Source organism: Rana temporaria, chromosome 2, assembly GCF_905171775.1.
Source record: "Rana temporaria chromosome 2, aRanTem1.1, whole genome shotgun sequence".
NCBI classification, from domain to species: domain Eukaryota; kingdom Metazoa; phylum Chordata; class Amphibia; order Anura; family Ranidae; genus Rana; species Rana temporaria.
In genome coordinates this window covers 36509695-36523539 of record NC_053490.1, presented here as the reverse complement: position 1 = coordinate 36523539, position 13845 = coordinate 36509695, and the positions used below count along the sequence as shown (strand labels likewise).

General features: G+C 43.0%; 1 protein-coding gene across 1 annotated transcript in view; it reads right to left on the bottom strand.

Moving 5' to 3' along the window:
- Positions 1-13845, bottom strand: part of CCDC83 (coiled-coil domain containing 83) — a 47019-nt gene that overhangs the window by 22085 nt on the left and 11089 nt on the right. The window contains exons 2-4 of the mRNA XM_040340078.1: positions 11183-11267; positions 9765-9933; positions 204-371 (exon numbers count right to left, since the gene is read on the bottom strand). Of these exons, the coding sequence (XP_040196012.1) occupies positions 204-371; positions 9765-9933; positions 11183-11267 (422 nt within the window). The remainder of the gene's footprint in view (positions 1-203; positions 372-9764; positions 9934-11182; positions 11268-13845) is intronic.

The window sequence follows — 13845 nt, the reverse complement described above, 5'->3', positions numbered from 1 at the left end:
AGAACCATTGTTCTACAAGATACAGTTGTGATGCAGAGGCTGGTGGAAGGAACCTTAAAGCACTTGCAGGCCAGGAATCTGACACTTCTGGAAGTTTTAGACTCAGAAGATTGTTCTCCTCACTGCTGGAGCAATCAGTGGTGTGGGTAGCAGGAGAGGCGATTATTAAATAAATTTTTTACTTGAACTGATATGGGACTGACCATTTATCTCTGTGAAGTTCTGTGACATATGCTTGATGTCCTCTTGCAGGAGATGAATCTGTTTGGCATGCTCTGGGCTCCCCACATTCTTATATTCCAGCCAATAATCCCTCTCTGTCTTTGCCACTGTAATCTGCTTCTCCAGATGCAATATTTCTCTGCTGTTCTCTGAAAAGCAAAAATTGAAGAATAAAGGAAATGTTACAGAGATGTGCTTTTCTTTCCATGTGGAGACGCGTGCCGGAGCTGCCTGTGTGACCCTGGCACAGACATTTCCACTACAAGGTCAGCACTGGAAAGAGACTGTGTCTATGACGGATAAACATGTGCACTGCCAAAAAAAAATTTTTTCGTTTATTTTTGTTTTTTGATTTTTTTCGGAAATTCTGGAAAATCGAAAAAAAAAATGTTTCCGTTTTATTCCCTTTTTTGCTTTTTTTGGAAATTCGGAAATTCTAAATTTCGGAATTTCGGATTTCCGAAAAAGCAAAAAACAAATAAAACAGAAAAAATGAAATTTCTGAAAAAAAAATGACACGAAAATGAAAAAAACTAATTTTCGGAAATTCAAACAATTCGGAAAATTTCGGAAATGAAACAATTTCGAAGATTCAGATTTTTTTTAATTTTCGAAATTTCGAAAATCAAAAATTTGAAAATTAGAAATTTCGAATATTAGAAAATTCGGAATTACGAAAATTAGAAAATTTGGAATTTCGAAAATAAAAAATTTGTAAATTCAAAAAATAGAAAATTGAAAAATTCGAAAATTGAAAAATTCGAAATTTGAAAAATTCGAAATTTGAAAAATTCGAAAATAAAAAATGAAAAATTTGAAATTTCGAAAATTCGGAATTTCGAAAATAAAAAAAAAATTAAAAAATTTGAATTTCCGAAAATCCGAATTTCCGAAATTCTGAAATACGAAAATTCTGAAATTTAAAAATTCTGAAATACAAAAATTCCGAAAAATTTCGAAATTCGGAAATTGAAAAATTCGGAAATTCGAAATTTCGGAAGTCCGAAAATTCGGAAATTGAAAAATGCGTAAATTCGGCAATTCGAATTTTTCGGAAGTCCAAAAATTCGGAAATAAAAAATTTGTGAAAACGAAAATTTGAAATTAACGAATTTCCAAATTTTCGTTAAAAAACTAATTAGAAACTAAACGAATTGCACATGTCTAGTGACGGACCCCCGTCCTCAACAGGACTATGTCTGCCATAAATGCTTAGCTCATTAAGTCATTAGCCATAACTCAATGTAGGGTGAAAAACACATGTAACAACAGATATACAACTCAGGGACAATCCCCCTCTCTTGGATTCAGGGCAGGGTAAACTGTCCAATCAGCAATAATGAACACGGAGGCATTGAAACATTTGAACAATAGAGCACCTTATCAGCAGGGAGGGCTGTTGGAGGGATTCCCCCCCCTCCCCTCTATGCCCTGCCCGTGGTTTACATGCCAGGAATACCAATACAAACATCCATTCCATAATACACTTCTCCTAAGACAGACACAACAGAACAATGGGACACAGCCACACCCCAAACAATCCCAGCAAAGAGTCTAACAGCATGAAACAACACAATATATACATATATACAACATTCCAGTGTGGCTGTAAAGCGAGTCTGACTAGTACAGATCAGACTGGGGTTCTCGGTCACCCTGTGCCCCTAATGGACAATCTCCAAAGCAAGCTGGGTTCCACAAGCCCCCCACCCAAAGTGACTCCCGTCACAGAGACAATCGAGGTGGTCATAGACGCTGCATTTTTGAGGCGATTTTTGTAGTTTTTCTCTTTGTTTTCAGGCAAAATAGGTCTCTTGGAGTGGAACTGTCCACGCCAGATTAGTATAATGTTTTCAGCCTAATTTCAATCATGTAGTCACTTCAGTCTGGGAAACAATGACAACTGTTGTTGCTGCATTTAAACTTAGAAGTTAAAGTGAAACATTATTCATAAAATTAAGTCCTGATAGATCACTTCAGGTTGGCCCATTTGCAGTTATAGTAATGTAAAACATAAAAAATAAGTATCTACAGGTACGTCCCTTTAAATTTGTCGCAACGTGGGCGCGCGCCCCTGCCAAGAGCTCCGTGACTGTGTCCGCGGCACCCGTGGACTCGGCGTCCTGCGATCGTCTCACGGAGCTGCAGAATGGGGAGATGCCTGTGTAAACAAGGCATCTCCCTGTTCTGTCTAGTGGCAGGACACTAATCGTCTGCTCCCTCTCGTCAGGAGCAGTGATCAGTGTCGTGTCACAGTAAGCCCTGCCCCCCTACAGTTATAATCACTCCCTAGGACACACTTAACACCTTCCTTCCTTTGCGTAAACCAATCAATAAACGCTTACCAAAAATATGTAGAAGACTACGTATCGGCCTAAACTGAGGAAAAAATTATTTTTTTTATATATTATTTTGGGGATAACAAAAAGTACAAAAATTACAGCAAAAAGTAAAAAATATATATATTTTTTTCAATATTGTCGCTCTATCTTTGTTTATAGCCCAAAAAATAAAAACCACAGAGGTGATCAAATACCACCAAAAAAAAGCTCTATTTGTGGGGGAAAAAAGGACATCAATTTTGTTTGGGAGCCACGTCGCACGACCGCGCAATTGTCAGTTAAAGCCACGCAGTGCCGTATCGCAAAAAGTGGCCCGGTCCCTTGGCAGCCAAATCCTCCGGGGGTGAAGTGGTTAAAGGGTAAGTACATCTTTTCCTGACTACTTTTCCACACCCTGCTAAATATAGTTGCCGTGGTGCCCCACGCTGCTGGTGTAGTGGTCTGTACACCAAAATACACAGCCCCAGAGTGAGTAACCATCATAATGCTCATATATATATATATTATAATAAATAAAATTAAAAAAATATCTATATATATATATATATATATATATATATATATATATATATATATAGGGAAATATAATCTAAAAATCTTTACAATCTAAAGCTATATAATTTCCTCGGTATGCTGCCTTGGTTACAGTCTCTCATATGGTGGAATAAAGGTACAAGTTCCAGGCTCACTCCTCCTCCGTCGGTTGGATTTAATTGCTCCTGAACTAACAGACTTGCAGCGAGGAGAAGGAACAGGGGAGGCTCGGAGCTCTGGGGAGATAAATGTTAAGTATTAGAGCTGCGCTGTGCTGAGAGAAAAGACAAATATAAAAATAACTTTATTCCCCAGCTAATATCAATGGAAACTCTGCAGAAGAGAGAGAAGACTGCAGAGTGATGCTGTCATGAATTGGAAATATTTCCGACAGCAGGCAGCAGTATATAGGAAATAAATTCCTGGAAATACTCTAAACAGTCTATACAACCAAAAGTGCTCTTTTATTTATAGTAGGAGTCTGGCAGGCTAGATCACCTGCAAGCATCTTTTATCAGCACCCACTAGAGAGGTAAGTATGATAAGTCTTTTTTTTTTTGCAGGTTGCTTGTTTGGGTAAGAAATCCAGATGGATATAAAAGACACAAGTAACTATGCAATGTTAGTACAGCGATCTCCTTGCTGTGCTATTGTTTTCTAACAGGGGGACCGGCCCCCGCCCCGCCAGAATGCTCCCGTCAGTTAGGGTTGCCAACTCATCCCTTTAACCACTTGCCGAACACGACCACATGTCCCGGATTGCTCGGGACAGTCACGTATTTTGCAGGTCTGTCCCGGGCACATTCATTCCAGGACAATACAGTGTCCCGGAAAGAAACTAACACAGCCACCCCCCCCCCTGATGCCCTCAAAAAAGGCTGCCACATCACCGCTTTACTCACTGACATTACTGTCCTGGCCGGGAATGCCTGGAGGAGCACAATCCCAGCCCCCAGCTTGTGATTGGAGAAATCATAAATCCCGCCTCTTGTGTCCAATCACTGTGCTGTGATTCGTTACAGCACAAGATGATTTTTGGGAAGGGAGGGTGTCCCTGAATGGTAGTTTGGAAATGTGGTCACCCTAAATGCCACGGCTGCGCAAAGCAACGTATGTATTCATAGCAACGTATGTTGCTTTGAATTTCGCGTTGTGCCCCTGCCGCAAGCTCCATGACTGTGCACCCGGTGTGATAGATTGTAATAATGCCTATTTTTGAGTTAAGCTTATTCTTTTACTAAAATGTTTCTCGGTTTATATTCCTTTAGTTTCTTTTTTATATTTTCATATTGTTTTTATATCAATACATTATATATATGCATGTGTGAAATATATGTATCACAACAAGATAATTTTCCTTAAAGAGTTTATATCAGGAATGATATATGTTGGTTTTTAAAGTCAAAAGAACACCGCATTGAAATTGAAGGACAAGCCTGTTTTGAGACTGGCAAATGTTCTTCCACCCCCCCTGTATTTCCTGTATAGCTTCAAGAGGAAACTGTGACTTTGCCCCCCTCCTGTCTCCACCCCAAAAGGAATTTATGTCTCAAAACTGCTGGTACCTTATATGGCAAACCTCTTGCCTCTTGCCTATTTGGATGACTAAAAGAGACTTTAAATCGTGTAATCATCTGATTGGACTGGGTAACTCTTTGATCAAGGAACCCCTGTGTATGGACATTGAATAACATGTGCTACAGACGTCAGAGGGTGAATGGGAGGGATCGGTGAGTGTTTCTGTTTAATGTGAACCAATCAAATGCATTTTTGTGATGTTGTATTTTTAATAAAACTGAAGTGAGGAGGGCTTGCTCTTCCTGTTTTCTGATTGAAGCTGAGATGTGGAATTTATTTTGTCTGTAGATTTGCACATATTTCACCATAGTAATTTGAATCAGACGGCAGAAATGGGTAACCCTGAGATTGTATCAGGAAATTAATGAATGAGTCTCTATCACCGGGACCCACGGACTCGATGTCCGCCGGTGTCCCACGATCGTGTCACGGAACTGCAGAACAGGGGGATGCCTGTGTAAACAAGGCATCTCCCTGTTCTACCTAGTGACAGGACAGTGATCGTATTAATAAAAATGCCATAAAACTATCCCCTATTTTGTAGATGCTATAATTTTTGCGCAAACCAATCAATAAACGCTTATTGCGATCTATTTATTACCAACAATATGTAGAAGAATACATATCAGCCTAAACTGAGGAAGTTTTTTTTATATATTTTTTGGGGATATTTATTATAGCAAAAAGTAAAAAATGTTGCTTTCTTTTAAAATTGACGCTATATTTTTGTTTATAGCGCAAAAAATAAAAACCGCAGAGGTGATCAAATACCACCAAAATAAATCTCTATTTGTGGGAAAAAAAGGACGTCAATTTTGTTTGGGAGCCACGTCGCACGACCGTGCAACTGTCAGTTAAAGCGACGCAGTGCCGAATCACAAAAAGTGGCCTGGTCATTTGGCAGCTAAATCCTCCGGGGCTGAAGTGGTTAAACCCAAACACATATTAATTGCACAGGTTCTGGGGCTAATTTAATGCAGATAAGGCACTAAGTGAATTTAATTACCACCTTAATTAGCCACAGAACCTGTGTAATTAATAGAGCAGTGATGGCGAACCTTGGCACCCCAGATATTTTGGAACTACATTTCCCATGATGCTCAGCTACACTGCAGAGTGCGTGAGCATCATGGAAAATGTAGTTCCAAAACATCTGGCGTGCCAGGGTTCGCCAACACTGCCCTAGAGAATAAAAAGGTGGTAGATCCAATTTTTTAAGTCATACAATATTAGCACAACAGTTTATGAAATGCTAAATTAAGATGAGGTTGCGTCAAGTAAACAGATACCAAAAATGTCAAGCCTTATGCCGCGTACACACGATCATTTTTCGGCATGAAAAAAAACAACGTTTTTCGGCATGTAGAAAAAACAAAGTTTTTCCAACTTCATCATTAAAACGGCCTTTCCCACACACGATCGTTTAAAAAAAATGCTCTAGCAAAGCGCGGTGACGTACAACACGTACGACGGCACTATGAAGGGGAAGTTCCATGCGGATGAAGCCACCCTTTGGGCTGCTTTAGCTGATTCCGTGTTAGTAAAAGACGATTTGCGCTTTTCTGTCTGTTACAGCGTGATGAATGTGCTTACTCCATTATGAACGGTAGTTTTACCAGAACGAGCGCTCCCATCTCATAACTTGCTTCTGAGCATGCGCGGGTTTTTAACGTTGTTTTAGCCCACACACGATCATTTTTTACAACCTGAAAAACGAGATTGTTTAAAATGTTGTTAAAAATGTTCGGAAAAAAAAATTGGGCGTTTTTTCAGAAGCCGAAAAATGATGTGAAGCCCACACACGATCATTTTAAATGACATTTTTTTTAAACAACGTTTTTTTCATGCCGAAAAATGATCGTGTGTACGCGGCATTAAAGCTGTGTGCACCCATGAAACGGCGATAAACTTTGGTACCCTATATTTTCCATAGAAGATGCTTTAAAAACCCCAACAGGTCTTCAGTTTAGAGCTAACAGTGAATAATGGGCGTAGAATTATTGCTCTCACTCCAGCATGCTCGGAGCTATGTAACATGTATAGTGCAATTGATGTTTTTGTGTGTAGGTGCCCCCGACGCATACATTTATATTCGTACATGTGTGTATGTTTTTTTTCCATCACATTGGGGACAAAAGTTCCCCCAAGTTATGCCTTTTTGATGACATGTTCTCTTTAAAGAGACAACAGGGGACTAAAAGACCCCTGATGTCTCACCAGTCCTCCATTGAAGCTAATAGATTGCAGATTACACTCCATTAGCTTCTTCCCCAACCATACTGGGAAAAGTGACTCTAGGACCCAGGTCATTAGCGGGATCTCCCTTCTCCCCGGTGGAACCCGACATACCGATCCCGGGTCGGACGATGGGCTCGGGGAGCCCAAGGACCATCACCGGGGCACGCGCAAGGGGGAGGGAAGCGATGCAGATCGGGGTGCATGGCCACCGGATTAATTAACAATCAGATTGTCAGATTTACACACACTCCCACAGACTGCAGTACATACGGCAGTGGCAGTAAAAGGGTTAATGCAGAAATGTATTCAATAAAACATCAGCAAGCGCATCTTTTAAAGTCTAACTGAACTTTTAATTCAAACCAAGTGCTTTAAAACAAAAGGTGTGCAGTCTTAGGGCCAGATTCTGAAAGGGTTTACGACGGCGCAGCGCCATGTACGCCGTCGTAAGTCCTAATCCGACCCGTCGTATCTATGCGCCTGATTCTTAGAATCAGTTACGCATAGATATCCATTAGATCTGACAGGCGTAAGTCTCTTACGCCGTCGGATCTTAACTGCATTTTTTTTTTTACCGCTAGGTGGCGCTTCCGTCGAATTCCGCGTCAAGTATGCAAATTAGCTAGATACGCGAATTCCTGAACGTACGCGCGGCCGACGCAGTAAAGTTACGACGTTTACGTTAGGCTTTTCCCGGCGTATAGTTGCCCCTGCTATATGAGGCCTACATGCGGCGTACCAATGTTAAGTATGGCCATCGTTCCCGCGTCGAAATTTGAAAAAGTTACGTCGTTTGCGTAAGTCGTCCGTGAATGGGGCTGGACGCCATTTACGTTCACATCGAAACCAATGACGTCCTTGCGGCGTACTTTGGAGCAATGCACACTGGGAAATTCCACGGACGGCGCATGCGCCGTTCCGCAAAAATGTCAATCACGTCGGGTCACAGTAGTTTTACATAAAACACGCCCCCCTGATCCAAATTTGAATTAGGCGGGCTTACGCCGGCCAATTTACGCTACGCCGCCGCAACTTACGGAGCTTTGAGAATACAGCACTTGCCCGTCTAAGTTGCGGAGGCGTAACGTAAATCGGATACGTTACGCCCGGGCAGAGATACGCCGCTGACTGAGAATCTGGCCCTGTGGGCCTGTTTAGATTTTTTTGGTGCGTTATTATGTAATATGTATGCCATGCGTTGTGGTGCAGTGCGATGAACAGCATTGCAATACAGTATGCTGCTGCACGTTGCGGTAACATGCTTGTTACTACAACACAAGATGTAAATGGGTCCTTACAGTTTGTTTTTTTCGTTTTTTAAATCAGCCACAGCTTGAGTAGAAAAGCCTGTCCCCTGCAATAGCTGCAGAGAAGGATCCTTGATCTCTGTGGGGAGGCAGTGGTCTCTCTGCGGAGGTCAACACACCCCTTGCTGAGTAGGAAATCTCAAATCAGCAGGGAACATGAGCTCTGCTGATTGCAGAAATATAGATATGTGGAATGTGTTGGACCTCTGCAATGAGTCCACGGCATCCCCATAGAGAGCAAGAGTCCTTCTCTGCAGCATGCAGGCAGGGGACAGGCTTTTCTACTCCAGCTGTGCCTACATTAGAAGGAAAAAAAACTGTAACTGCTGCAGTGCAAAGGGTTGGGGAGGCACAAGACCTGTCAAGCCCTGTACACACGATCGGTTTGTCTGATGAAAACAGACCGATGGACCGTTTTCATCGGGAAAAAAAAACGATTGTGTGTGGGCCCTATCGGTTTGTTTTCCATCGGTGGAAAAAAATAGAACTTGTTTTAAAATTTTCCAATGGATAAAAAAACGATAGAAAAAAACAATCGTCTGTGTGGAAATCCATCGGTCAAAAATCCACGCATGCTCAGAATTAAATCGACAGCATGAACTTCATTTTTCTCAGCACGTCGTAGTGTTTTACGTCACCGCTTTGGACACGGTCGGATTTTTGACTGATGATGTGTAGGCAAGACTGATGAAAGTCAGCTTCATCGGATATCCAACGAAAAAATCCATCGGATAAGATTCCATCAGATATCCGATCGTGTGTACAGGGCTTTAGTGTTAACGAGATGCTTCATTCCCGATCAAACAGGGATGTGCTCAGGCCTGTTGCTACAGGACAGGCAAAACAAACAATTGCTTGGGGCCCCGAGCTGGCCTGGGGCCCCCAACTTCCCCTTCCCAGGCTGTAGCGTGGCCGAGCTCCTCTTCCTTCCTCCTGGAGTCCTGTCAGTCTGGCCTGGTACGGCGCGTGGTACAGGAGATTCAGTTTCCTGTTCCTGGCTGGACTGACAGGAAGTGCACACTGAGTGCTCACTTCCTTTCAGTTCAGCCGGGAACACAGGAAACTGAATCTCCTGTACCGCGCGGTACCCGGCCCGGGCACTATCTGTTAGGGGACTTGGGACCCATAATGATAGAACACCGTACTGACAGGAGGAAGAGGAGCTCGGCCACGCTACAGCGGGAGCCTACAGGGAAGAAGGGGAGGTGAGAATAGAAAAATATAGGGACTAGGGAGGAGGGAAGGAGTAAGAACATGGGTGTAAAAAATTAGTGTAGCGCTAACGTAGGCGGGGGGTGCTTGGGGCCCCCCATTTTGCTTGGGGCCCCCAAATGGCCCTGGATGTGCTATGTGGCAGAGCTGCGTAATTCTTAGAACTGGAGAAACAAAAATACAAATCCTTTGGCAGGTAATCAGAATCTTACATCTGAGGCCAGTTTTTTTTTCTATACTGAAAGAGGATTTACTGGAGGATGGAAATACATTGTCCTTCAGCTGTGTAAAAGAACTGTATGTCCCCTGTATGTGGATATATGTGTCGTACCTTCCAGCAGATTCTCCTTTTGCCGAATAAAATCCCATTTCTCTTTCATCAGCTCGTCTACTTGTTCCCGGTTGACGATCTCTTTCTTAGCCAGTTCCCGTTCCTGGGATTTGGCCTCACTTAAGAGTTCGTTGACATGTCCCGTCTGCTCGGCCTTTAGACGTTCATTCTGGATGCAAAAACACAATAAGATTTATCTGGATGAATTGGAGAGATTCCCACAAGTAGATAAGCATTGGAGACTATCCCACCAAAAATGAAGTTCCTATTGCAGGGGGTGACTAAAATGTTACAAGTAACTTATTGGGGCATCCAGGTCACCAGAACTAGTGTCCCCACTGGAAGACTTTCCCTCTATTTCTTTTCTAGGGACAACCTGTAACGGTCAGGGGTTAACACTGTTCACGATCTTCCATTCCACCAACCACTACAGCTTATCCGGCAATCCAGCAGGCACTATCCATTCCATTTCCCAGAATAACGAGACATACAGCTCTGTTTCTGGTTCCAAAATGAAAGAATATTTTAATGGTAAAACTCAGGTTTTTATACAGTTCACAACCAAAAAGCATGTTACAGGGACAATGAAACTCTCCACCCCCAACATCACACAATGGGGGCTTCAATACACATTCAGATGGGCTAATTACTAATCATCATTCAGACAGTCTGGCTCTGCGATAAGTGATCCCCACCTGTTACACAAAACACATTCCTTTACTAAACATAATTGACATGCTAATTCACTATACCTGAGAAGTCAGACTGCCAACACATATCTATCATCAATAGACTTTTCACACAAAACAGTGTCATTAGCATACATAATGAAATGCTCTGTAGAAGCAGACCTAATTAGCACAATGGACACAGAATGCAATCACAGCAAGACACTTAAACATCCCACAATATGCAGCCTTAATTAGCATCTCAACAGTCTATGAGACATTCTTATTGACCTGTTGGGGGTCAGAATAAGCAACCTGCAATATTCCAAGATCCTGCAATACATGAATTATCATTAATGTCCCATCTCATGTAATCCGAGATATCAGTTCTCAGTCATCCTATGCCCAAAAGGGACATAGGATGACCCTAGACCCAAGAGTTATTGGTGAAGCTGGCACAGGAGTACCCCACATCCTTCAAAAGTCTCTGTGTGTCACGGGCCATTCCGTTACACAACCCAAAATGTGGGATTTTCTTTTTCTTTTTCACTTTCAATGATAATGGTAAACAGGACAATAGAGAGAGGAGGAATATCCTTAATGGGGGCACAGACATCAATATAAACTGTCAGGAGTTCTAATCCCTCTACATTCTATTCAAAACTAAAAAAAAGTTTTTCCTTTACTTATACTTTAATGAATTTAGAAAGCTAACAGATTTTAAGTGCATTCCCTTATAATAACACATACCCGTTCCTTGTATCTCGTATTCTTTTCTTCTATTTGTTTCACCTCAGCCAAGAGTTCTTCGATCATAGACTCCTTCATCTGAATTCTGCAGGCAATTATATAATACAATAATGAGTTTTCTGTTCGTTGGGAAATTATAGTTATATAAAATGAACCTAAAAATGTATTTTCTTATGTGATTGTTGCACCAGGTTTATGTGCTTATACTTTATAACATAGTAATATAATTTTTTTTATCATTATATAAATGTGTAGCTACACCTTCTAGAGCAGGGGTGTCAATCTCAATTTCATTGTGGGTCGCATCAGCAGTATGGTTGCCCTCAAAGGGCCAGTTGTATCAGGGGTGCACTACTTACAGGGTTCAGGAGTGCATTACGTACAGAGTGCAGAGTTTAGGGGTGCGCGATGTACAGATTGCAGTTCCAGGGGTGCCTTATGCACAGTGTGCAGGAGTGCGTTACGTACAGAGTGAAGCGTTCAGGGGCGTGCTGTGTACAGAGTGCAGGGTTTAGGGGTGTGCTATGTACAGGGTGCAGGATCCAGGAGTGCGTTACGTACAGAGTGAAGAGTTCAGGGGTGTACGATGTACAGATTGCAGTTCCAGGGGTGCCTTATACACAGAGTGCAGTGTTCACGGAGTGAGTTATGTATAGAGTGAAGAGTTCAGGGGTGTGCTGTGTACAGAGTGCAGGGTTTATGTGTGTGCTATGTACAGGGTGCAGGATCCAGGAGTGCATTACGTACAGAGTGAAGAGTTCAGGGATGTGCTGTGTACAGAGTGCAGGGTTTAGGGGTGCGCTATGCACAGTGTGCAACCCCAACTTCTCCCCCAAAGCTTAGCGTAGCGTCGGAGTCCGCCTGTGTGGAAGAGGGCTTAAAGCGGAGTTCCGGCCACAATTTCACTTTTTAAATATAAATACCCCTGTAATACACAAGCTTAATGTATTCTAGTAAAGTTAGTCTGTAAACTAAGGTCCGTTTTGTTAGGTTGTTAGAGCATTTAGACAGTTTATAAAATAGAAATTGACTGGGGCCATCTTAAGTGTGGGCATCATGAAGCCAGACTGTATGACTTCCTGGATTTCAGCCTTGCAGATCTCGCACATGCTCAGTGCTGCACAAGCAGTGTCAGATCAGGTTTCAGCACCTGTGCTGTCCAAGTCACATGATTCTTTGAGACTGGGGAGTGCACAGACTCCTGGAAAGTTACACCCACTACATTCCCAGGAGTCTGTGCGGTGTAGGTTAGGAAGCTTAAGCACCTAGGTGCAGGAAGTGGGAAGATTAACTATTCTGCCTAGCAACAACACTTTGAAGGCATCTAAAAAAAAAAAAAAAATTTCGTAAAGGACTAATGACATTTTTTTAAAACTACTGATGTAATGTAATATTTATGGGTGGAACTCCACTTTAAGGATGTTCGTTCATGCCTCACCAAGAGACTGGCCACCTCATGGCGACTGCATTAACGCTCCTAGTAAGCAGATCTGCGAACATGGGAACCATAATATAACCATACAAAATTATAGCCCACTAAGCCATGATAGAGCACGGCTTGCGTCATTGGTAGCGGTGGGAGTGTGCACACGATCATGTTCAGAGCCATGTAAGTGGTGTTCAAATTCTAAAAAGGCATCCCCTAAAGACTGAGGGGCAGATCCACGTACCTCTGCGCCGGGCGCAGCGTATCTAAGATACACTATGCCGCCGTAACTTTGTTCTTTTTTTTTTAATCCTGAAAGAATTTGCGCCGTAAGTTACGGCGGCGTAGTGTATCTTTGGCGGCGTAATGGCGCGCCATTCAAATCTCTGTGATGGGGGCGTGTTTTATGTTAATACGTCGTGACCCAACGAAAACAACGTTTTTTTTTAACTGCGCATGCGCCGTCCGTGGGGTTATCCCAGTGCGCATGCTCAAAATTAACCCGGAACAAGCCAATGCTCACGAAGGAGATGTCACGGCCGGTCGTATGTTCGTGGATCGCCGTAACTAGCTAATTTGCATACTCGACGCGGAATTTGGCGGAAACGCCACCTAGCGGCCGCCAAAAAATTGCAGCTTAGATCAGACGGCGTACTAAGACGTACGCCTGTCGGATCTAGCCAAGATGCCGTTGTATCTTGTTTTGAGGATACAAAACAAAGATACGACACGCAAAATTTGAAATTACCTTTGTGGATCTGCCCCTGAGTCTGTATTGTGCATGTGACTGCGCTTGTGACTGGGAGCATCTAGTAAGGGAGACCTAAGCCTCACCGACCCATTAGACCCATTAGACATAAATGAGCAATTAACCTTGCAGTGTGAGCAAAGTCCCACTGCAAGCAATCATTTTTAAGTTTCCAAAAATTTGGCTTTTAAAGGGGAGTTCCAGCCATTTGTATGTTTATTAAAAGTCAGCAGCAACAAAAAGTGTAGCTGCTGGCTTTTAATAAACAGGCACTTACCTGCTCCAGCGCTCCAGCGACGCGCCGGCCGGGGTTCCGCTCCTCTCCCCCCCTCCCCGGCCGGCGTCTTCATCTTCAGTGTGGGCACCCGGCCGTGACAGCTTTCGGCTTCACAGCCGGGCACCCACTGCGCATGCGCGAGCGGCGCGGCCCGGCGCCGCGCCCTGTAATTGGCCAGGAGATCGCCTAGGACCTGTGACGTGTCCTAGGCG